The 21,618-nt window shown below is 53.6% G+C and overlaps 2 protein-coding genes across 2 annotated transcripts in view; both read left to right on the top strand.

Moving 5' to 3' along the window:
* ZDHHC18 (zinc finger DHHC-type palmitoyltransferase 18) overlaps nucleotides 1-14,340 on the top strand; it is a 24,089-nt gene extending 9,749 nt beyond the window's left edge. The window contains exons 3-8 of the mRNA XM_059070749.2: nucleotides 7,088-7,237; nucleotides 8,689-8,826; nucleotides 8,957-9,005; nucleotides 9,528-9,630; nucleotides 11,138-11,250; nucleotides 12,330-14,340. Of these exons, the coding sequence (XP_058926732.1) occupies nucleotides 7,088-7,237; nucleotides 8,689-8,826; nucleotides 8,957-9,005; nucleotides 9,528-9,630; nucleotides 11,138-11,250; nucleotides 12,330-12,447 (671 nt within the window). The 3' untranslated portion in view covers nucleotides 12,448-14,340. The remainder of the gene's footprint in view (nucleotides 1-7,087; nucleotides 7,238-8,688; nucleotides 8,827-8,956; nucleotides 9,006-9,527; nucleotides 9,631-11,137; nucleotides 11,251-12,329) is intronic.
* SFN (stratifin) lies at nucleotides 7,088-21,618 on the top strand. The gene is made up of 7 exons (XM_067014218.1): nucleotides 7,088-7,237; nucleotides 8,689-8,826; nucleotides 8,957-9,005; nucleotides 9,528-9,630; nucleotides 11,138-11,250; nucleotides 12,330-12,429; nucleotides 20,365-21,618. Exon 7 carries the CDS (start codon nucleotides 20,369-20,371, stop codon nucleotides 21,113-21,115), a length of 747 nt encoding a protein of 248 aa, XP_066870319.1. The 5' UTR covers nucleotides 7,088-7,237; nucleotides 8,689-8,826; nucleotides 8,957-9,005; nucleotides 9,528-9,630; nucleotides 11,138-11,250; nucleotides 12,330-12,429; nucleotides 20,365-20,368; the 3' UTR covers nucleotides 21,116-21,618.

Raw genomic sequence — 21,618 nt, 5'->3', positions numbered from 1 at the left:
CCTCGTTACCACGTCCCTGGGGGCTTTAGTTTCCCACCTTGAGGTGCTTTTTACTTCTTGGGGAAGAGCCTGAACTAGAAAGAACTCCGGAGGGCACGGAGAGCATCTCTTATTACCACTCCATTCATTTCTTCAACAAATATTTTCTGAACTGAGTAACAAAGCAACCGCATCTGACTCATTTCTGTGTACTTACGCCTTGCTTCCCTCACCCGCCAGCCCGGGCCTTGTACGATATCTTGACATCATAGATGCTAGTGTCTGAAAGAATGGACAAATGAATGCCTTGGGGGACAAGGGTTCTGATTTCAACCCCACCTTGTACTGTTGGAGTGAAGTCTGTAAGACACGGGCACACGTCCCGTTGTTGCCCAGCCCAGGGTGTTTTTTGTCCGAGTGGGACGGGGAATGTCAGTGCACTTTGAAAATGGTTTTTCTCTACCGAAACTTAAGAGGCTTGAGGCTTGTGGTCAGGAGTGGCAAGTGGTCTTGCTCTGGGCACTGACAAGCTACCGCTGGTAATGGCTGCTGAGAGGAGTGGGTTGAGGAGGATTCTGAGGCCGAGACCAGGGCAGCTATTGGTCAGCGCTGTCTGGCCTGAGAAAAAAGCAGTGGGACACCTGCTTGTCTTCCCCTACCCCACGTGGGGCTCAGCCCTGAAACAGCATCCCTGCAAAGCCTCCTTTGACCCCCCGCATCTAGGGCCCTGCAGTTGGTGACTTTACTCAAGAGTCTGGGTGGCACCCTTGCACTGGGCCCTTTTTCCTCTTTTTTATCTCCAGCTCCTGGCAGCCCGAGGAAGCTGGGTGTGCAGAGCCTCACTTCCTCTTTCTCAGGGTTCTAGATAGGAGGAGGCCTGGCTGCCAGGGGCCAGAACATACTGGTAGGAGTTCTCTCCCTGCCTTGGGGGAGAGGCATGGGCACCCCTCTGCCCTGGGAGGGCCTCTGGGAATCCAGTGAGGGTTCCAATAACTTTTCTCTTTGTCCCGAAGAGGGTCTGTGGCCGTCCTTCGCTCACAGATGGCTTGTGTTCTCAAGTCTCTTCTACAGATCAGTTGTTGGAATATAGTGTTTCGTAGAAACAACAATAATAATAATGGCTAATATTTATTAAGCTCTTGCCAGGTACTAGGCACTTTGCTAAACCCACTTGATGGATTCTTGCCTGACCCTCCTAACAGCACTAGGAGGTAGATTTGATTATGTCCGATTTTACTTGCTTAGCAGATGAGGGCACAGAGAGGTTATCTGACTTGACACGCATCACACGGCGAGTAAGTGACTGGGCCAAGATTCACACCCAAGTGTCTGTCTGGCTCCAGAGCCTATATCCAAGCCTGGGACACCACAGCGGGCAGGGGCAGGCACTGGGACGTAGGGCCCGAGGGGCAGGATTAGGGGTTGGGTTTGGAGTAGCATCAACAGCTTCGGGAAGAGCTGGGGAGTTCCGCACACTGGGGTGTCACAGCCTGAGCCGTTGGTCAGGACTAAGGCTCCTGTGAACCCAGCACCTGTGCCTTGCAGCCTCTCAGCCCTCGCCACAGCTCTGTGAGAGTGAGATGTTCTTGTCTCCATTTTATGGATGAGGAAACTGAGGCTCAGAGAGGTGAAGAGACTTCCTGAATTAGCAAGTAGGTAGGAAAACCAGGATTCGAACCCACTGTTTCAGACTCCAGAGCCTGTGCCTTGCTGCCCCTCATGAAAACAGCTACTAGTAAGTACTCACCAAGTGTCAGTTGCCTTACGTGTACTATTTCTTTTCTTTTTTTCTTTTTTTTTTTGGTTCAATTAAATTCCACTTTAAAAAAAATTCATTTATTTATTTTTGGCTGCGTTGGGTCTTCCTTGCTGCGCGTGGGCTTTCTCTAGTTGCGGCAGGCGGGGGCTACTCTTCATTGCGGTGCGCGGGCCTCTCGTCGCGGTGGCTTCTGTTGTTGTGGAGCACGAGCTCTAGGCGTGCGGGCTCAGTAGTTGTGGCACATGGGCTCTAGAGCGCAGGCTCAGTAGTTGCAGCGCATGGGCTTAGTTGCTCTGCGGCATGTGGGGAATCTTCCCGGATCAGGGATCGAACTCGTGTCCCCTGCATTGGCAGGCAGGTTCTTAACCACTGCACCACCAGGGAAGTCTCAAGAGTCAGGATTTGAACTCCAGGCCTGCCTGTATCTCTCCTCTTTGCCTGCTGCCTCGTAGTTGATAGGCCCAGGACTGCCTGTTTGTCCCACTGTCCTTGCCCTCAAGCGGTGTAGGGTCCAGTTGGAGAGGCAGTGTGCACACACAGCAGTCCCGTCCCAGCTCAGCACGGAGCAGAGAGTGTGTTCTGTGCTGTGTGTGAGGTGCGACAGCCCAGAGGCTCCTGTGGTCAGGGAGGCTGCTGACAAGGCCCGGTGAGTCCTGGTGTGCAGAGAGAAGGGAGGCTGGGCTCCGGAACAGGGGCAGGAAGCTGGGGCAGAGCAGTGGGAGAAAAGCTGGGAATGGAGGTTGAGCCCAACTGTGGCGGGTCCTAACATCAGGACAAGAAGTTTGCCTTTATCTTGTTCTTTAGGGGAGGCCAGTGATGGGTTTCTGAGCTGGGAAGTGACTCATGAGGGGTTATTTAGAGGAATGTGACAGTGTGTACAAGGCGGGTGGAAAGGCAGAGGTTCTGGGAGCAGGTGATCTTCTGGGGAAGCTGTTTGGTGATACGGGCCTGGCCTGGGTTAGGGTGTTGGAAGTAGAGAGAGTGACAGGTGATGAGGGAGAAGGAAGCGTCTGCGAGGAGACTTCAAACTGGGTTCCCCTGCGTCTGTCACTTACTGGCTGTGTGACCTCGGACAGATCCCCTGACCTCTCTGGCCCTCTTTTCTCATTTGTAAACGGAAGGAGTTAGAACAGAGGCAGTCAGTGAAGGGACATTTATCAGGTATCTGCTGTGTGCCAGGGCCTGTGTTATATGCTCTTTGAGGTTCCTTTCAGCCCTTGGATTGTGCCATCAGCAGAAATAAGGAACCAGACAGGAAAAAATAACACTCATTATGACACTTCAAAATTTACAAAAAGACCTCAAGCCCAAGCTTTGGGAACTTGGGTTCACATCCTGATTCTGCCACTGTGTGGCCTTGAACAAGTCACTAGCCTCACTGAAAAGACTCTTTAACTGCAACCTGGAGATGATGATGATAACTTTACCTCCTGGGATGTTATCAGGATTAAAGAGGAGAATATATGCCAAGTGCTCAGCATACAGTAGCACTCAGTGACCTGTTCTCTTTCCCTTCTTTCTCTCAGTAGTTCTATGAGCTGGCAGTAACAGTGCACACTTCTTCAGCATTTACTTTGTGCCACTTCACATGTATTAACTCATTTAATCCTCGCAACATCTTTATGAGGTGAGTACTCTTCTTATCCCCGTTTCAATGATCGAGGAAACAGGCACAGAGAGGTTAAATGATTTGCCTTGTCACGCATCTAGCAAATGGCATCTTCAAGAGAAACCCAGCTAGTAAAAGGTGGAGCTAGGATTCGTGTCCCATTCTACCTGTTATTCACATTATACGGATGAGAAAACTGAGGCTCGGAAAAGTTCATTTGACTGCAACCTCACACACAGTCAGTGGCAAAACCAGGTTTCAGAGTTTGTCCACTGGCCTCAAACCCCCTGCCTTGACCATGCTGCCATTGCTAAGTAAGAGAGGCTTAGATGCTTAGTTCCATTTTAAACATGCTACAGTCGAAGTGGTGGTGAAACAGCCTAGCAAAAGTCTCTGGTAGCTATAGGAACGTGAGACACGAATCTGCTTCACTGATGCATGCCAAGTGCCTAGAATAGTGCCTGGCACCCGCTAGGCACTCAGAAAGTAATTGTCGGGGGCAAGTGGCCAAACTGGAGATATTATCCGGGACTCAATCCAGTGGAAATGATGTCTGGGAACATAGCCGAGGGTTGGGGATCCCAGGCAGCCCTGTGTGACTCTCGGAATTCTGTCTGGGGAGAAGCCACTGGTCTGGGGAACGCTGGTCTTCTGTGGCCTGGGGTACCGAGAGGCTCTGTGGGTAGAATTGTGCGTTTTGCATATGGCAGATCTAAGTTCAGCTTCCTGCTCTGCCAGCCTACCCACCTTGTGACTTCGGACAAGTTACTTTCTTTTTCCTTTTTCTCAGATTTTTACTGAAGTATAACAGGCTTGCTAAAAGTGTACAACTCGTAAGTGTTCTGTTTGTTGAGGGTTCACAGTTGGAACACACACATAATTAGCACCCAGACCAAGAAACAGTGTGTCCCAGGAGCCCCCCTTGTTCCCCTTTCCGGTCTCTGTCAGCCCCCGCCCCCAAGGATGACCACGATCCTGACTTGTAACACCATAGATTACTTTTATTTGTTTGTGAACATTTTGTGCTCTTACGTCTATGGGTATTTTTCACTTTACACAACGTTTGTGAGATTCATTCATATTGCCGTGTGTAATTAAGGATCATTCATTCTCGTTGCTGTATAGAATGCCATTGTATGAATATACTGCAATTATTTTTTTTTTAATCCATTCTACTGTTGATGGGTGTTTGGGTAGTTCCAGATTTTGGCTATTTTGAGAATTGTTGCTAGAACAGTCTTGTACTTGTCTTTGGTGCACGTCAGTTCATGCGCATTTCTGCTGAGAAAATACCTACGAGTGGGATTGCTGGGATGCATATGCTGAGCTTTGGTGGTTAGTGCAAAACGGTTGTCCGGAGTGGTCATATGAGATTTCTAGTTGCTTTACATTTTTGCCAACACTTGAGATATGTGTGTGTGTGTGTGTGTGTGTGTGTGTGTGTGTGTGTGTGGTTTTTTGTTTCTTTTTTTTCAATTTTAGCCATTCTGGTGCATATGTACTGGTAATATATTGTGGTTTTAATTTGCATTTCCCTGATGGCTTAACAAGTACGAGCATTTTTTCATGTGTCTATTAGCCATTTGACCACCTTCTTTTATGAAATGCCTGTTTGAATCTTTTGTCCACGTTTGAATTCAGTTGTCTGTCTTTTCTTACTGACTCATAGGAATTCTTTACATATTCTGGATACACATCCTTTGTCCTTTGTCAGATAAACAAATTGCAAATATAACTCTGAAGGTCATCTTTTCATTCTCTTGATGATCTCTTTAGATGAACAGAAGTTCTTAATTCTGATAAAATGCTGTTTATCATATTGCTCTTTTATGAGTAGTCCCTTTGTGTCTTGTTTAAGAAACCTTTGTCTACTCCAGAGTCATGAGGTTGCTCTATTTTTTCTTTTTCTTTTTTTTTTAAATCCAGAACATTCGTATTGCGAGCTGCAGTCCATCTGGAATGGAATTTGTATTTAGTGGGAGGCAGGGATGCAGATATGTTTTTTCCCCCCATTTGTGTATCCACTGTTTACTGGGAGGAGACCATCTTCCTTCCTTTTTTTTTTAAAAGTAAATTTATTTATTTATTTATGGCTGCGTTGGGTCTTCGTGGCTGCACGCAGGCTTTTCTCTAGTTGTGGCGAGTGGGGGCTACTCTTCGTTGCGGTGCGCGGGCTTCTCATGGCGGTGTCTTCTCTTGTTGCGAAGCACGGGCTCTAGGCATGCAAGCTTCAGTAGTTGTGGCTCGCAGGCTCTAAAGTGCAGGCTCAGTAGTTGTGGTGCACGGGCTTAGTTGCTCCGTGGCATGTGGGATCTTCCTGGACCAGGGCTCAAACCCGTGTCCCCTGCATTGGCAGGCGGATTCTCAACCACTGCGCCACCAGGGAAGCCCCCATCTTCCTTCTTGGCGCTGCAGTGTTACCTTTGTCGTGAACCACACGATCATGTACATGTTCATATCTGGAGTCTCTGTTCTGTTCCATTGGTCAGCGTTTCTACCCTTGTACCCAAACCAGGATGTCTTAAGTGCTAAGGCTTTATCATAAGGGTTGACGTCCGTGGTATAAGACCTTTAGCTTTGTTCTTCAAGAGTGCCTTGGGTTTTAGAATGGGTTTGTCAATTTCCACACCAAAAAAATCCTGACTGGGATTATGTTGAATCTACAGATTAATTTAGGGAGAATAAATCCTTTTTTAACATTGAGTCTGCCAATCCATGAATATCATATATCTCTGTATTTCTTTTTTTTCCTCTTAAAATTTTTATTATGAAAAATTTCTAACATTCAGAAAAGTGGGAAGAATTAATACAACAAATTCCTATACATTCACTGTCTAGATTAGTTATTTGTGTCATACACACACACACACACACATAATTCTTATTAAACCATTTCATAATAAATTATATACATCACAGACACCTAACCCATAAATACTTCAATATGTATCTCCAAGATTTAAGGATAGCCTCCTCATAATGACAATTCCATGATCACATCTAGGAAAATTAATAGTTCCCAAATTTCCAATCTATAGTCATTTGTCCCCCATCACCCTCCAAATCTCTTTTGTCGGCTGTGTTTTGTTTTTGGAAACAGGATCCAGTCTAGGGTCAAGCATTGTATTGGTTTATATCTCTTAAGTCTCTTTTAATTTAGAACCATCTCCCTTCTCCTTTTGTAAGTGACATTGACTTAAAAAATTTTTTTTCTTTTAATTGAAGTATAGTTGATGTCCAGTATTGACATTGACTTTTGTTAGAGAGCAGGCCAGTGGTCTTGTTCATGTCCCACATTCCGGATCTGACTGTTTCTTCATAGCTTTACTCTCACTGTGTCCTCTGTCCCTCTGTCTCCTGAACCTCCTGGAAACCAGAACTTAGATCTAGGCTTGTTTAGATGCAGATAAACCTCACGAAGCCTTCCCTGGTCTCCCTTTCTAATAGCCCTCCGTAGAGTGGCACGTGAGCAGGCGTGTGAAGCTTTAGCGCGGCGCTCGGCACATAGCGAGTTTCGGTAGGTGGTAGCAGCTCTTGAGATTTGTCCCCCACTTAGGCAGGGATTTTACCCTAATGTTTGTTCCCCAGAAACAGCTTCCCTAAAGCTTCTCTTGTCCCAGCCAGGCAGCACTGGCTTCCGCCCGTGCTGTGGCTCCTGCCCGTGCTGTGGCTTCCGCCCGTGCTGTGGCTCCCGGCTCTGGGCTTGGCCACCCCCCATCTGTCTCTCGTCCCTGTCTCAGACAACACAGGCAGTTCCACGTACCGGCCACCCCCTCGGACCCGGGAGGTGATGATCAATGGGCAGGTGGTGAAGCTGAAGTACTGCTTCACCTGCAAGATGTTTCGGCCGCCCCGGACCTCACACTGCAGTGTCTGCGACAACTGTGTGGGTAAGTGGGTGCCCTGAGAGGGGTGGAGCCTTGCAGACAGGCGAGTCGCTCGTGGGGGGCGGGGGGGTCTGAAGTATCCAGGGCTGGGCAGGAAGTCTGGTTCACCCAGACTTGCTGTGACTGAGGAGGGGCTGTGGAGCGGGGGCTCTGAATGTGACCAGTGGTACCTGGGCTTCAGCGCAGGATTAGTGGATTCCTTCCCCCAGCTCTGAAGTGTGGGGCAGACACAGAGATGCCTTGAACCCTTCTTCCAGGCCTTGGCCTAGTCCTCAGTAGGTCCAGGTTCCAAGGAGCCAGAGACTAGAGCAATGACATTCTAGATATGTGGTCCTAGGCCAGCTATACTGAAAGACTTTGACCTGATTCCCAGAATTTGGAGAGACAAGAATCTGGGAACAGAGGAGTTTAAGCTGGTGAGGTGAAGAGGACATAGCCAGGCTTGGAAGCTAAGCTCCTGACCCACAACTGCGGTGGTTGCTGGTGAGCCAGAGGCTGTTTTTTCCCCTCTCCCTGCTCTCCAGAGGCCTGGCAGCTCTGATGGGGACCCAGGGTGTGCCCCTGGGAGGGTGTTGTAAGGGAAAGGCTATGCGGAGGACCCAGGCGAGCTGAGCCACGGTGACTGTGCCCGGTCCCCAGGGCGGAGAGCTCATCACGCTAGCTGAGCACTCCCTGAGCGGGAGAAAAGCGGGGAACACCCAGGACAGCAGGCAGTGAACTGGGTGACTCAGTGGGCATCATTCATCCCTGAGAATCTGTTCCCCCCCCCACCGCCACCGTGAAGGGCCCTGGCCTGGGTGTGAGGCCTGCGACAGGCTTGTGACCCACATTCCCACAGGGGACTTTCCTCACTGGTCTGGGTGTGACCCCACCCCCAGGGACATAGTACTGGTGTGAGCTCAGCCCTCTGACTAGGCCTCCGATGCCGGTTCTCCACAGTTACGTAGCGGCCCAGCCCCTCCTTGGTCCTCTATTCTAGAGCAAGGGACAGGCGTCACTGGTGGTTGGCATGGGGCTGGGATCGTAGGCTAGGCGACAGGTACTTTTCTGTGGCTCTTCTTTGTACCAGACACTGCCAGACCCTGGGATTCAGCTCAGGCCCTCTCATGGAGCTCACAATCGAATAGGGGGTTACAGGCCAGCCCACCAATTGTAAATAAATGTATAAACACACGTGGGCAAAGTGCTGCAAAGGAAAAGTGCCGTGGCAGCAAGGCAGATAACAGGGGCCTCACCTTGTCTGGGGTTGGGGGAGACTTTCTCAAGGAAGCGGACTTGCAGCCGAGGCGAGAAGGAAGAAGTACGGGAACAGGTGAAAGACCAGAGGCCGGGAGTGTCGAGGAACTGAGAGTCACATGTGGAGAGAGCGAGGGGGCGGAGATGCGAGAGGCCTCTAAACACCCCTGCCGGGTGTGGGCCAGGGCGGCCCTAACCCATCTCCCTGGCCCTTCCAGAACGGTTTGACCATCACTGCCCCTGGGTGGGCAACTGTGTGGGGAAACGGAACTACCGCTTCTTCTACGCGTTCATTCTTTCCCTCTCATTCCTGACGGCTTTCATCTTCGCCTGCGTGGTCACCCACCTGACGCTGCGTGAGTTGGGGATGATGGTGGGGGTGCGGGCAGGGGCAGGCGGGCAGCCCGGGCCAGCAAGCTCGGCCAGGTCAAGGGACTGTGGTCACTCTCCCTTGAGCCGTGCCCTCTCCTGTCTCTTCCTCCCCAGGCTCTCAGGGAAGCAACTTCCTCTCCACTCTGAAGGAGACACCGGCGAGATATCCTTTGTCGGCAAGGGGGAGCCCTGGTGGGACCCGAGGCCCCTTCACTGGGGCGGGTCCCCGCACCTCATCCCTTAAACAGAGGGGAATGGAGTAGAGCCGATGTTCGCGCGCTAGAATCCAGTCTACCAGCTGTTTCTGTTCAGCCCCAGGCTGGAGCTGATTCTGAATGGGCTGTTGTGGAGCTGGGATGGCCGAGAGCTCTCAGGGCCACAGTCCCTGTCCTCCCTTAAGACACCAAGCTCCCTGGACCATGCCATGTCCGCGGTTCTGGTGTTTGGAATCCTCGGCTCCCTCTACCATCCATCACCCTGGGCTCGTCCTGCCCTTGGGGTGCTCCCAAACCCTGCTTGGGGCCCAGGAGGTGATCTGAGATCATGGAAAGCTTACAAAGTTATATCCTTTCTGGGGAAGTAGCTCCACGGAAGGATGGGTGAGAGAGGCTGGCGAGGCCAGCTTCCAGGCACAGGGAGGCTCCCGGCCCCGGTGTCCCTGTGCCTCCTTGACTGCGCTGCTCACCGTGCTGGAGTTGGTGATCTGCTTCTTCTCCATCTGGTCCATCCTGGGCCTCTCAGGGTTTCACACTTACCTCGTCGCCTCCAACCTGACAACTAATGAAGACGTGAGTAAGGCTGGAGCAACACCTCATCCCTGGGCCCGATCCCAGGATGGAGGCAGGGCTGAGGGAGCCTGGAGCAGCCGCAGTGCAGCCCTGACTCTCAGACTGCCAGGGGAATGCAGGTGGAGACGTGAGGTGGCCTGACATCTCCTTCCAGTGCTCAGAGCTGGGCCCCGGGAGACCCTGTGCAGGCTTCCGAGGCCCCCTCGGCGCTGGCTCCCAGGGTCCCGAGGTTGCTTTCTCCCTAGCCCCGCTAGAGCAGCACTCATACCATAACCGTCATTACATTTGGCCAGCTCATTACCATTTCCAGAGTTCTTTCAGTTTCCATCATCTCTTTGGGTCCTTTTGCCAACTCTGAAGCAGAAGGAACAAGGATGCTTTTTCTTCATTTGATGGCTGAGTGACTTGCCCCAGGTCACCCAGCTGGAAAGGGACAGAGCCAGGGTTGCACTCAGAAGCTTGCTGTGCCCACCGCACTGCCCTTGTAGACAGCGGCGATGTGCCTGTTCTCAGGATGTCCTGGGGCTCTCTGAGGCATCCTTGTTGAGGGGGCCGGCCAGGACAGAAATGTGAAGCTCCACCAACCTCCTGACCTGCTGCCTTCTAGATCTCTACCAACAAGCATTGTCTGAGCACCCACTGTGTGCCCAGCCCTGGGCCAGACCTGACCGCCCACCCCACCCCACCCCGCCCCACCATCCTTCCAAACAACAAAAAAGCAAATGAGAGCATCTGTTCCAGGGCCACCATCTGATACTGCTCAGAGGCCCATTGACCGACAGAAAATACGTTTCTTGACCTCAGCCTGTCTTTTGGGGAAACGAAACTTAACATGCATGCTGGGTGATTGGTACAGAGCAGAAATGATGTCAGCCAGCTTCTCCCAAGGTGATTCCCTGGGGGCTGTTTCTGCAGGATAATACTAGGGGTTAAGCAAAAAGGGGTGTCATGGCCAAATAAGTTTGGAAAACTCTACGTTAAACTCAAGCCAGTATCCTTTATTGCTAATCTCCTTAATGCCTTTGATAGCCGGCTTCACAGAGCTAGAGATGGGCAAGATTTCATCTAATGCTCCGACAGTGTTACCAGAGAGTTCCCTATTTTTCAAATGAGGACTGAGACTCAGAGAAGTGGTGATCTGTCCAGGGTCATGCAGCAAGTCTGTGGCAGAGCCAGAGTTCACGGCCAGGTCAGCCTGAGCCCTGTGCCCTTGCACTATCCTCCCTCTTGGGTGGCTGGACAGAGAAGGAAGGGTACACCCAAAAAGTCTCCTTTGGAGGCTTCTCTTTGGCTCTGCCCTGTCTTCTGTCTTGGTTAGCACCTCCTCTTCTGGGTGCCCCCCAACATCCAGCGGTCCCCCACATCCTCACTGAATGGCCTGGGTTAAAGGCATGTTCCCTGCAATAGACTAGCCAGAATTGGTTTCAGAATTTGCTGATTTTCCCCAGCCTCTAGAACAAGTGAAATGAAGGGAGGTACCTGACCCAGAGCTCCTTCCTGCTTGCAGATCAAAGGCTCGTGGTCCAACAAGAGGGGCGGTGAGGCCTCTGTCAATCCCTACAGCCATAAAAGTGTTATCGCTAACTGCTGTGCTGTGCTCTGCGGCCCCCTACCTCCCAGGTAAGCCAGGGGGTACAGGGGAAAGGTCAGAGGGCCTGGCCTGGCCAGGCCAGTGGGGGGTGGCCCTGTGAGTCTATTCCTCTGAAAGACGTTCTGGAATCAGCAGACCTCTCCCCACACCACAGATGCCCTCTGTCCACCATCCCCTGCTGGATGCACTCAGGACACTTGTCACATAAAGGAATTCTGTAAAGAGTTTTAACTTGTAATCCTGTGCGCTCATTGTAGAAAAAAATTAAGTACAAAATATTAACAAGAGTATTGTATATCATATGTAATCCTACTCCCCAGGGATAACCACAATTACTGTTTTGTCCATGCTTGAGTGGCGCTGCCCTTCTTTTTTTTTTGCGGTACGCGAGCCTCTCACTGCTGTGGCCTCTCCCGTTGCGGAGCACAGGCTCCGGACGCGCAGGCTCAGCGGCCGTCGAACCCGTGTCCCGTGCATCAGCAGGCGGACTCTCAACCACTGCGCTACCAGGGAAGCCCCGGCGCTACCTTTCTGGTGCTGATGGCTGGACTGGGTGGGGCCTCCTTCTTCCTCCTCGCAGAGGAGAGCCCTGGCGGCTCAGCCCTGCTGGGAAGCGCCCCCTCTGTCCTGACACCAGGGGGCGCTAGATGTCCGGATCCGGAGTTAAATTGGGCACGGTGGGGGCGGGGGAGGGGGGCTGGTAAGACTTCCCAACACCATTCCCACCTCCTCCTGCTCAATATCCAATATGCCTCTCTCCGATCCTGCCCCCGGGGGAAAGGACAGTAGGAATTGCACCATCTCCCAGTGCCCTTTCATCCTTGCTCTTCCCCTTACCTGCAGCCTGGGAGCCCAACAGAACGCTGGACAGTTTGAATTAATAGTGGATAAAATCTGTGGCCAAAAGCCAAGTGTCCAGAGTACAGAGAGGGCCCTTCCAGAAGGGGAGGGTCTTGAGCCGCCAAATGGAGAGCAGCTCCCCTTTCCTCAGCCTTTCTAGGGCTGGGTCTTTCCTTGGCTGGGAGATGGACCCTGCCATCCAGCCCCCGGCCTGGAGCTCTGGTGTCAGGCAGGGCCTCATGTGTCCCCCCACCTTGTATTTTGAAAGCCTGATTGACCGGAGGGGATTTGTGCAGTCTGACACCGTGTTGCCCTCGCCCATCAGAAGCGATGAGCCAGCCTGCAGAGCCAAGCCTGATGCCAGCATGGTAGGAGGCCACCCCTGAACCGGGCTCAGTACTTGCCACCTGCTGGCCTGTATGCCCCTCCGCACTCACCTGCCGCCCTCCACACCTGCCAGGACCCTCCCCATTTCACCTGAAGGGAAGCAGAGCCGCCAAAGACTTTTTAAGTCTTTTCGTATTTATTTCCCACCCTGCGTGGCTTTCCCCACACTGTGCCATGGCTGTACCCTCTGCTCCCCAAACCAGGTTCCCACGGTCTTGGGCGCTAAATTCCCCCAGCTGATCAGTGGCAGGAGTGACAGGAGAGAGAGGCCAGCGCTCCTGAGGCCGCCCAGGGGACCACGCCAAGCCTCTGCCGTGCCTCTGAGCCGTGCCCCGTGTGAGTGAGGGTGCGGACTGAGTGTGATGCCTCCGAGGTGGGAGAGCTGCTGGACCCTGCTGGGCCGGGGTCCAAGGGGTGAAGCAGGACCTAGGAGCAGTCGGCTCTGGACAGCAGGCTGTCGGAGAGGATGCTTCTGTGGTCTGCTTTGGTCTGTGGTCTTCTTCATTCTTTTTGTGATAGCCATTATTCTTTCTTCCATTTTTGTTTTTGTATGGAGTTGGCCGGTAGACTAGAGCTGGGGCTCCAGGTAGAGAGGGCAGAGTTGGGGGTGGCAGGGGCAGCCTGTGTCAGAGGAAGCCAAACCGGCCAGCCAGGCACCCGAGACCTCAGCTCCTGCATGACTCCTGGGCAGCACACTAGGAAGCGGGGGCCTCGCCCTCTCTCTGCCCACGGACGGTTCTCCAGGGGCCCAGCCTGGCCCCCCACCTTTCTCCCAAGTCAGGTCTGGGGATGGGCAGGTTATACTCACGCTGGCAATACTTGAAATGGGTTTATTAATTCTGGGTATTTTGCACAATTTTATAGACCTCTTTTCTACATAGGCTTTTTTAAATGGAAGAAAAAAAAAGAAGTCAGCCACATTGCTATCTGTGCAGTGTCAGGTTAAGGGTTATCAGAAGGCAACTTGGTTTTAATAAATTTATTACAAGAGACCTTCTGGCCGTGAGTGAGTGAGTGTGTGTGTGTGTGTGTGTGTGTGTGTGTGTGCACGCTCGCGTGCCCGTGGTGTATGAACGTGGCTGCCTCGCTCCCCACTGTCCCCCTTGGGTGTCAGCCGGTGGTGACAGCAGCGGGAGCAGCCTGAACCACGGGGACAGGGAGTGTGTGCATTGGTCACAGGAGACCCCTGGGCTCCTGCGGCAGTGCAGCTTCATCTTCCTATCTTTCCCTCCTCCAAGGACTTCAGACAAACAGTGGCTGGGACTCAGCCGCCCAGCCCCCAGGTCAGGCTTCCAGCTGGGACCTACCCAGACAGGCTGGGGCCTCGTCAGGTGGGTGGGGTAATGGCCGTGGGGAGTGGCTGCCATCCTGCACGCCACGCTCCCTCCTCCAGGGTCTGAGTAGGGGACCCAGTGCCAGGGGCCAGGGCATGGGGAGTCGGCCAGCTGGAGGCCTCCCTCCAGAGCAAAGGAAGGAACAGGGTGGGCCGAGAGACGAGTGAAGGTTGGCCTAAATCTGGGTCAGAAACTTAGAGGACGTCCCTCCTCTCCTGGGAGTTCTAGTTTCTTGTCAAAATAGATAGAAATTGTCCCTCTGTCTCCTTCCTTGGCCCTTTAAGTGGGCTGAAGCCCTTGGAAAGTGACATAGGAAGTCCTCGCATCTTGTCCTCCCCTTGCTGCAGAGGCTAGTGGGTCACAGGCAGCTGGGAAGTGGCAGCCGCAAGCGGTTCCCTCTGGGAGAAGCAGCTTCGCCCCAGCCTCAGGACCCTGGGCCATGCTGTCGTGGCAGTGGGGGTGGGGAGGAAGCTGGCTAGAGGAGGGGACTCCTACCTGCCTTTTATTTAAGCCAGTATTCTTTGTTCCTGCTTGTAATAAAATTTTTGTTTTTAAGAATTGATTTGCTTTGGTTTGGTTTTTGTTTGCTCTTTCTTTGCTGAGGCCCCAACTGGCAGCTCTCTATTCTTCCAGCCAAACTTGGTCTTTCCTGGGGAGACAGAAGGAAGGCAGGCAGCCCAGTGATCTGGCTAAGTTCTCTTCCCCTGGCTGGAGTCTGTCTGCTGGAGGCTGAGCAGAGGGGGCTGCAGCTAGGCCCCTGCAGGCGTGTAAGAAAAGGCCATCCTGTCCCTTCTTTGTGGCCTCTACCTTCCCCTGCCTTGGGGGCTCGGAGACCCCTGAGTTCTTCCTCCTTGCTGTCTTTCCGTGCTGACCCCCAGTGACTGGTCAGCTAAGAAAATGTTTATAAGGCAGTGGATTCCAGTTTGAGGGCCAGAGCCTCCCTGGCCCCACCCCACCCACTGCGGCCCGGGCAGCAGGGCCCGGCCAGACAGACAGCTCGGCCAGACAGACAGCTCGTAACGCTGGCCCACCTCTGGTATCTCCCCCAGGACACCTGTCAGGATTTTGCCATCTCCTGCACAGCCTGAGGGGAGCTAACAGGCCTCTTTGCAGAGGGTTAGCTGGTAAGACTGTATCTCCCCGTCAGCCAGCACCGCCTGCTCCCCTCACGCACCGTGTCATCCTCATCGCATGCCTCGCCAACCCCACGGAGCCCGTTCATCTGTCTGGTGTGTGGTGTGGTGTGTGTGCTGGCCGTGGCAGGGCCCCCAGGACTCCCCCCTAAGCAGAAGGGCCGGGGTGTTGGGGCAGGTGTAAAAGCCCAGCCCCACCCTGGACTGAGGAAGTGGCTTCGCACAGAGCAGCTCAGGCAGCTGGAGCAGGAGGTGAAGAGCGAGGTCGCAGAGGATGCGCACCTGCTCTGAGGTGCTGGGCCCCGTTCGGGTGGCGTCCTGGTGTGCAGGGGCCCTTGATCACTAACACTGTGTCCTGGCTTTCTGTCCCTGCTGAGCTTTCTCTCACCTGCCCGTTTTCTCTCCTGCTTTGTTGCCTGCTGCCCGAGCTTTGGCCCTTCTGTGGGGAAGAGGCAGGTGCTGTGGCACCCCTGTGGGCCTCCTCTCTCCTCCCGATCTCGCTAACCCTCTCTCTTCTCCTTCTTTGCTCTCCTGCCCTGGATCTCCAGTGTGTGCGGGGGCTTAAGGACCTCCTGAGGACCGCTGCTCTCTGCCTCTCCAGGAGCGGCCTGGGGGGAGCCAGGCACCCGGCACCTCCACCTGCCTAACCCGGGCCACCGTCTGTGCCTACACGGTCTTCCCCCAAGCCTGCCCCACACGTGTTCTCACTAGGGCCCCCCATAGGAGGCAGGGGCTGGCCTCTCTGCCCCCGCCCCCCTCCATGCGGCCAGTGTAGAAAGCCATAAAGCTGCTGTCGGCACGCACGATGACGTAACTCTATGCTGAAACTCTCCCTCCCCTCCTCTGCTCTCCTTCCCCTTCCCCGGATCTGTAAGGAGTCAGGACTCTAGGAATCTTGCCTTAGAGCCTGCCCAGCCCCAGAATCAGGCACAGCTCTAGTCGAGCCGAGCAGGTTTCTTCAGGAGCCGTCTGGGGTGCTGACTGATGCTGCTGAACAAGTTCGGTGACTGTCCTAAGCACAGCTGGTCTGACGCTGTTCCCACGGCGCCACCCCCACCCCCGGAGCAGGTAGGACACCAGGAGAATGCTTGTACCCTTTGCTCCAGGCACTGAGGGACTGAACTGGCTCTGACAGCCCCGTGCTCTCCAGAGGAACTAAAAGGAAACCAGACCGGGCCTAGGAAGTCTGCTGAGCGCATGGGCGTGCTGTGGGTGCTGCTTGTCTGCTGTCCTGTACCTTTTTTAACCAAAATAAAGATTTCCCTCTAATTGCCATACCGTTGGCTTTCTGGTACCACCTCTGCTTTGGGGTCCAGGGCTGGGGCCTGTGATGAATCTGCAGAACATCTGGCTTACCCTCATCGCCAGCCTTGTCAGCTGGTCAGTGCTGTTCTGGAGATTTTTAAAAGAGGCACAACAGAGCCAGAAGTGACACAGGCAGAGTGGCTCGTGTCATCTTCACCCTGCCCCTCTGGAACTCCTGGTCTCAGTTCCAGAGACTTTCAAACCTTAGCAGCTGACCTCTGAACTCGGAAAGGTCCCAGCCTAGGCTGAGACAGAGGGTTTAACTCCAGTCAGGGACGGTCACACCCGTGAACGGAGCCCAGCCCAGGGTAACAATGGAACCTTCCCTTTCCCCAGCTGCCACCCCACATCGAGGTACACACACAGTGTGCTAAGAGCTAGAAAATAATTACAGTGGCCATTTAGCAAGGGCTTCCCCGTTCTCTTCCCTAAACCTATGAAGAAGGGCAATGACAGCCTTTTTACAGGTGAGGGAACAGAGGCTCAAGAAAGGCACAGAAATTTCCCAGGGTCTCCCAGCTGATAAATCTAGGATTTGAACCTGATCTCTGCCCCAACCTCTGACCCTTCCGCACCACCCAAGGAATGAATTTGGCTGCTGTGGGAGGAGGTTATCTCAGAGAGAGAAACCCTAAAATTAGAGAATGTCATTCAGAGCCAGCAGGGGACTTAGTGATGATCTGTGTTGGCCTCCTTGTACTGATGGGGAAACTGAGGCCAAAAGGCAGGAAGGGACCTGCTCCAAGCCTTATAATAGAGCTGGGATGCAGTTCCACACCCGGACCTTATTCCATTCTCTTTCCAGTAATTCCACACTGTGTCCTCGACTGGAATGGCCTAGGAGACGCAGGATACTCTAAACAGCAGCACCTCGAGGAAGAAAAGACTCAAATAGCTGAGTCACTTAAAAGTAATCTAATATCTCTCCCAAAGGCGATCAACTAGTAGAGTGAGCTCTTAGCTGAATAACTGAACCCTTGTTCACAGCTAACCAAGGGAGAAGGTGCCACAGTTTCTTCCAGTCGCCTGTTTAATTTGATCATTCCAAGACTGAAAATATTTCCTAGGAAGTTCTTTCTGAAATCTAACCAGAGTCCCTTCTGCTACAATCAGAGCCCTAGCCTTTTTCTCAGTGGAGGTAGATAGCAACTGGTTGCTATCTTCTCTACGCCACAACCCTTCACAGCCTGTTATTACTGGCTAAGATGGATTGGTTGTCTGTGAGACCAGAGGCTTTGATCCTGCTGGTAGGATGGATGCTATATGGGAGGGTGGGGAGGTAGCAGGCAGGATGAGGAAAGCCCCTTTGGGCTGCAGCCCCCGCTCCTGTCCTGCTGACTCAGGTGGCTGATGGTGGAACTCCGTGCCCTGCCAGGGCCTGCTGCTTCCTGCCTGACTGGGCTCCTGGACTTGGGAAAGGGAGGCCTGGAGGTAAAGGGAGGTGCCTGAGACAGGAACTGAGTCAGGACTGACAGGCCAGAGCGGGCAGGAGGTGTTAGGTAGCCTGGCTCCCAAATTCACCCCTGAGCTGCTTCAGCAGGTGAGGGGAAGAAGTGAAGAGGCATCGTTTCCCCTGCTCACTGCCGTGCTGAGGGCATAGAGCTTGTGGTGTGAACCGCCAGGTCTCCTGGCTTTAGTGGTAGGAAGCGAATGCTTCCTCCCTTGAGACAGAAGCATCTCCAAAATTCCTAGGCATATCAGGCCCTGCCCTCCAGGTTTCTAGTGTTCTGGGATCTCCTGCTTCCCCCCAGGACTTGGGAAAGCCTGAGCAGGATGACTAGTACGAAGGAAGGTCCTTGAGGGCCCAGGGCCTGGGCAGGCCAGAGGAACGTCTGGGCTGGAGAGCGAGGAGGCAGTGCTGAGCGAGTGCACCTGACCATTCATTTGTCTTCTCTGCAGCTGGGCAGGGTCTGGCCTTCGGCTGAGGCCTGGTTTCAGGCCCTTCCTTATTTCATAGAAACCAGCTCCATATTAGTGCTTTGAGTGTATATGTTTATAATAATAAACATTATTATCATGTGGATTTTTTTTCACACGATATTAATAGCTTTCCTCACAACAAGCCCCATTTTATACTTAGGAAAACCAAGGCTCACAGAGGTTAAGTCACTTAGACAAAGCCACAGCAGCTTGTGAGAAATGAACCCAGGCAGTCTGATCCCAAAGATACTAGGCTATTCTGTCTGTCATAGAAAAATAATACACATTCACCATTGGTAACGTGAAGATACTAGGAAAATCAAAAGGAAAAAAAAAAAAAAACCACTTAGACCCCCTACTACCTAAAGATATGCTCTGTAAATTGGTACTTTGGTGTATTTCGTTTCCGACGTTTTCCGTGTCAGTGATCTGATTTAAGCAAAGCCTTTGGGATGGCAAGCCTAAAATCCCTTCTGCTTCCTTGGAAAACCTATAGCATCAGCTCAGACTTGTCCTTACCTTTCCTTCAAAGAGGCAGATCTCACCTTTGGGCCTCAGAGTTCTGGCCTCAAAGTCCCTCCAGGAGGGGAGGGTGGGTATTCAGACGCCAAGAGGAACTGGGGACGGACAGGCCTGTGAAATAGTCCTGGTTCAAGGATTAAACTGGCTGGATCCCAGAGAGAGGAGCCCCACCCCTGAGTCCCATCTGAGCTTTGGCTAGGGGTGGAGCAGATGAGCAGGAACTCAGCCTCATAGGTGCAATGCCAACACGTTTAGGTGAAATTCTTGGCTGACACAAAGATAGCACCTCAGTGAACAGGGACAGAAGATTGGCAACAGAGCAAGCTCCATCTCTGAGGCCTCTGCCAGGGGTCAGGGGTGGGGCCATGGTCAACAAGAAGGGGCAGAGAAACTTCTGAGAGGCAGGCTGGGGAAGGCGGCACTCAGCTAGGACTGCTGCCCCGTAAAACAAAATGGCCTGTGTGACAGCCACCTCCTTGTTTTGGGTCCTCTCTCTCTCTCCGGTTACTAGCATCCCGCCCTGGGGAAGCAAACTGGGCAGAGTACCCAGGTGGCCTGCTTCCCAGCCTCTGACAGAAGGCGGGCTGAGTCAGGCAGGAAAGTGGGATAGTCTGAGCTGCGTCCCCACCCTCTGTGAGCCCCACTGATGCGTGACGGCAGATGGCTTGGAGGGGCAAGGTGACCTGGTGTGGAGAGCCAGAGGGTAAGTCCTCAGACAAGTGGCAACAGGCCACCAACTTGAAAGGGAAAATTGTGCTGTGATGGGGAAGGTATCCAAAAAACCTACTGGGTGACTGATTACAAAGGCTGGGCTGGAGCATCAGAAGCCGCTTGTTAAACACCTCATTAAGTGGCACCCTGAACGCTGCTGCTTGTGCATTTTGGGAGCTCAGAGAGGGCAGGACCCTGAGGGGGAGTGAGGAGTGCGGGATGGAACCATTCTGGAAGAAGCGTGAATCTTACCTCTAAATACAGCCTGGAGCTCACAAGTCGGAAGCCTTGATGGGAGAGAAGCCAAAGCTGTGTGACCCTGAGCAAATCTCATCCCTCTCTGAGCCTTAGTATCCCCATCTCTGCAGTGGGAGTAGTAGTCACAGCCCTGCCCATTTCGCAGAGACTCAGCAGAGACTCTAGATCGTGGGTATGAACGTGCTTGGGAAACTACAGCCCTACCTAAACAATGAGTTATCTCACCTGAACCAATGGGGGAAACGTACCTGGCAGGATCAGGAACCCCCTCCTCCTGCACCTGGCTTCATGGGCTCTGCCTAGGCCCACAGCGGTCAGGTAGCTGAAGCCATCCTCAGCCCCTGGAAGGACACAGTGAAGGAGGATCTGATTTGAGAAACTGGGCCAGCTACCTCATGTGAGAATGTAATAGAAGCCCTGAAGAAGAGGGGGCAGCTTGGAGGCTGGAGAGGTGTTGGTGCAGGTGCGGCCAACGCCCAGGTTTCTCCTGCTGACTGTCCCAGTGACTCACCCCACATTCCAGCCCTTTCACCTTTAAGGAAGAGCCGGAAAGGGTGTGGGGGGAAGAGGAGAGGAGGCAGGTCCGGGGCCCCAGTCCCGCCCTCTGCCCCTCCCCACCCTGCTCCGGGTCTGGCCTTCCAGCCAAAAGGCAGGCCGAGAGCAGGAGAGGCACAGAACCCGGCATTGGTTCTGAGGCAGCCAGTTAGCCCGCCGCCTGTCTGTCTGTCCCCAGAGCCATGGAGAGAGCCAGCCTGATCCAGAAGTCCAAGTTGGCCGAGCAGGCTGAACGCTATGAGGACATGGCAGCCTTCATGAAGAGCGCCGTGGAAAAGGGTGAGCAGCTATCCTGCGAAGAGCGCAACCTGCTCTCAGTGGCCTACAAGAATGTGGTGGGTGGCCAGCGGGCCGCGTGGAGAGTCCTGTCCAGTATCGAGCAGAAGAGCAACGAGGAGGGCTCAGAAGAGAAGGGCCCGGAGGTGCGAGAGTACCGGGAGAAGGTGGAGATGGAGCTCCGGGGCGTGTGCCACACGGTGTTGGGCTTGCTGGACGCCCATCTCATCAAGGAGGCCAGTGACGCCGAAAGTCGGGTCTTCTACCTGAAAATGAAGGGCGACTACTACCGGTACCTGGCTGAGGTGGCCACCGGTGATGACAAGAAGCGCACCATTGACTCAGCCCGGTCGGCCTACCAGGAGGCCATGGACATCAGCAAGAAGGAGATGCCGCCCACCAACCCCATCCGCTTGGGCCTGGCCCTGAACTTTTCCGTCTTCCACTATGAGATCGCCAACAGCCCCGAGGAGGCCATCTCGCTGGCCAAGACCACCTTCGACGAGGCCATGGCTGACCTGCACACCCTCAGCGAGGACTCCTACAAAGACAGCACCCTCATCATGCAGCTGCTGCGGGACAACCTGACGCTGTGGACGGCCGACAACGCCGGGGAAGAGGGGTGCGAGGCTCCCGAGGAGCCCCAGAGCTGAGCCGTGCCCGCTACCCTCCCTGCCCTGCCCGCTCGTCCCCCACTCCTGGCAGAGAGGACTTGTACGGGGAGGGAGGCCAACCCTTCTCCCCAAATGCTCTGCCCCAGCTCAGAAAGGCTCCACAGAGAGGAACCAGCAGAGCTGAGGCCACCCGGAGCCAGAGGATTCCATGCTTCCTGCAGCTGTCAGGTGCTCCTGGCCACTGGTCATCCCATCCAGCCCTGCTCTCTGCACCTGCGCCCCCCGACCCTGCCCCTGAACCTGGCCACTTCCTCCCCACCCCGCCCCGCTCCTGCCCTTGATGCCTCAGGATCTTAGGAATTGAGGAGTGTCCCACCCTTGTGGCTGAGAACTCAATTGTGTGGCAGAGGCTGGAGAGAGAGAGAGAGAGAGAGAGAGTGTTTGCGTGTGTGCATGCAGCGAGCAAGACCAAGGAAGAGAGGGAAAGCATGTCTGCTGGGTGTGACCATGTTTCCTCTCAATAAAGTTCCCCTGTGACACTC

This window comes from Kogia breviceps, chromosome 1 (assembly GCF_026419965.1).
Source record: "Kogia breviceps isolate mKogBre1 chromosome 1, mKogBre1 haplotype 1, whole genome shotgun sequence".
NCBI lineage: Eukaryota > Metazoa > Chordata > Mammalia > Artiodactyla > Physeteridae > Kogia > Kogia breviceps.
This window is presented reverse-complemented; position numbering and strand designations above follow the sequence as displayed.

What these genes read in the sequence shown, in the direction of transcription:
- SFN (XM_067014218.1), top strand. Translation starts at nt 20,369, where the DNA reads ATGGAGAGAGCCAGCCTGATCCAGAAGTCCAAGTTGGCCGAGCAGGCT.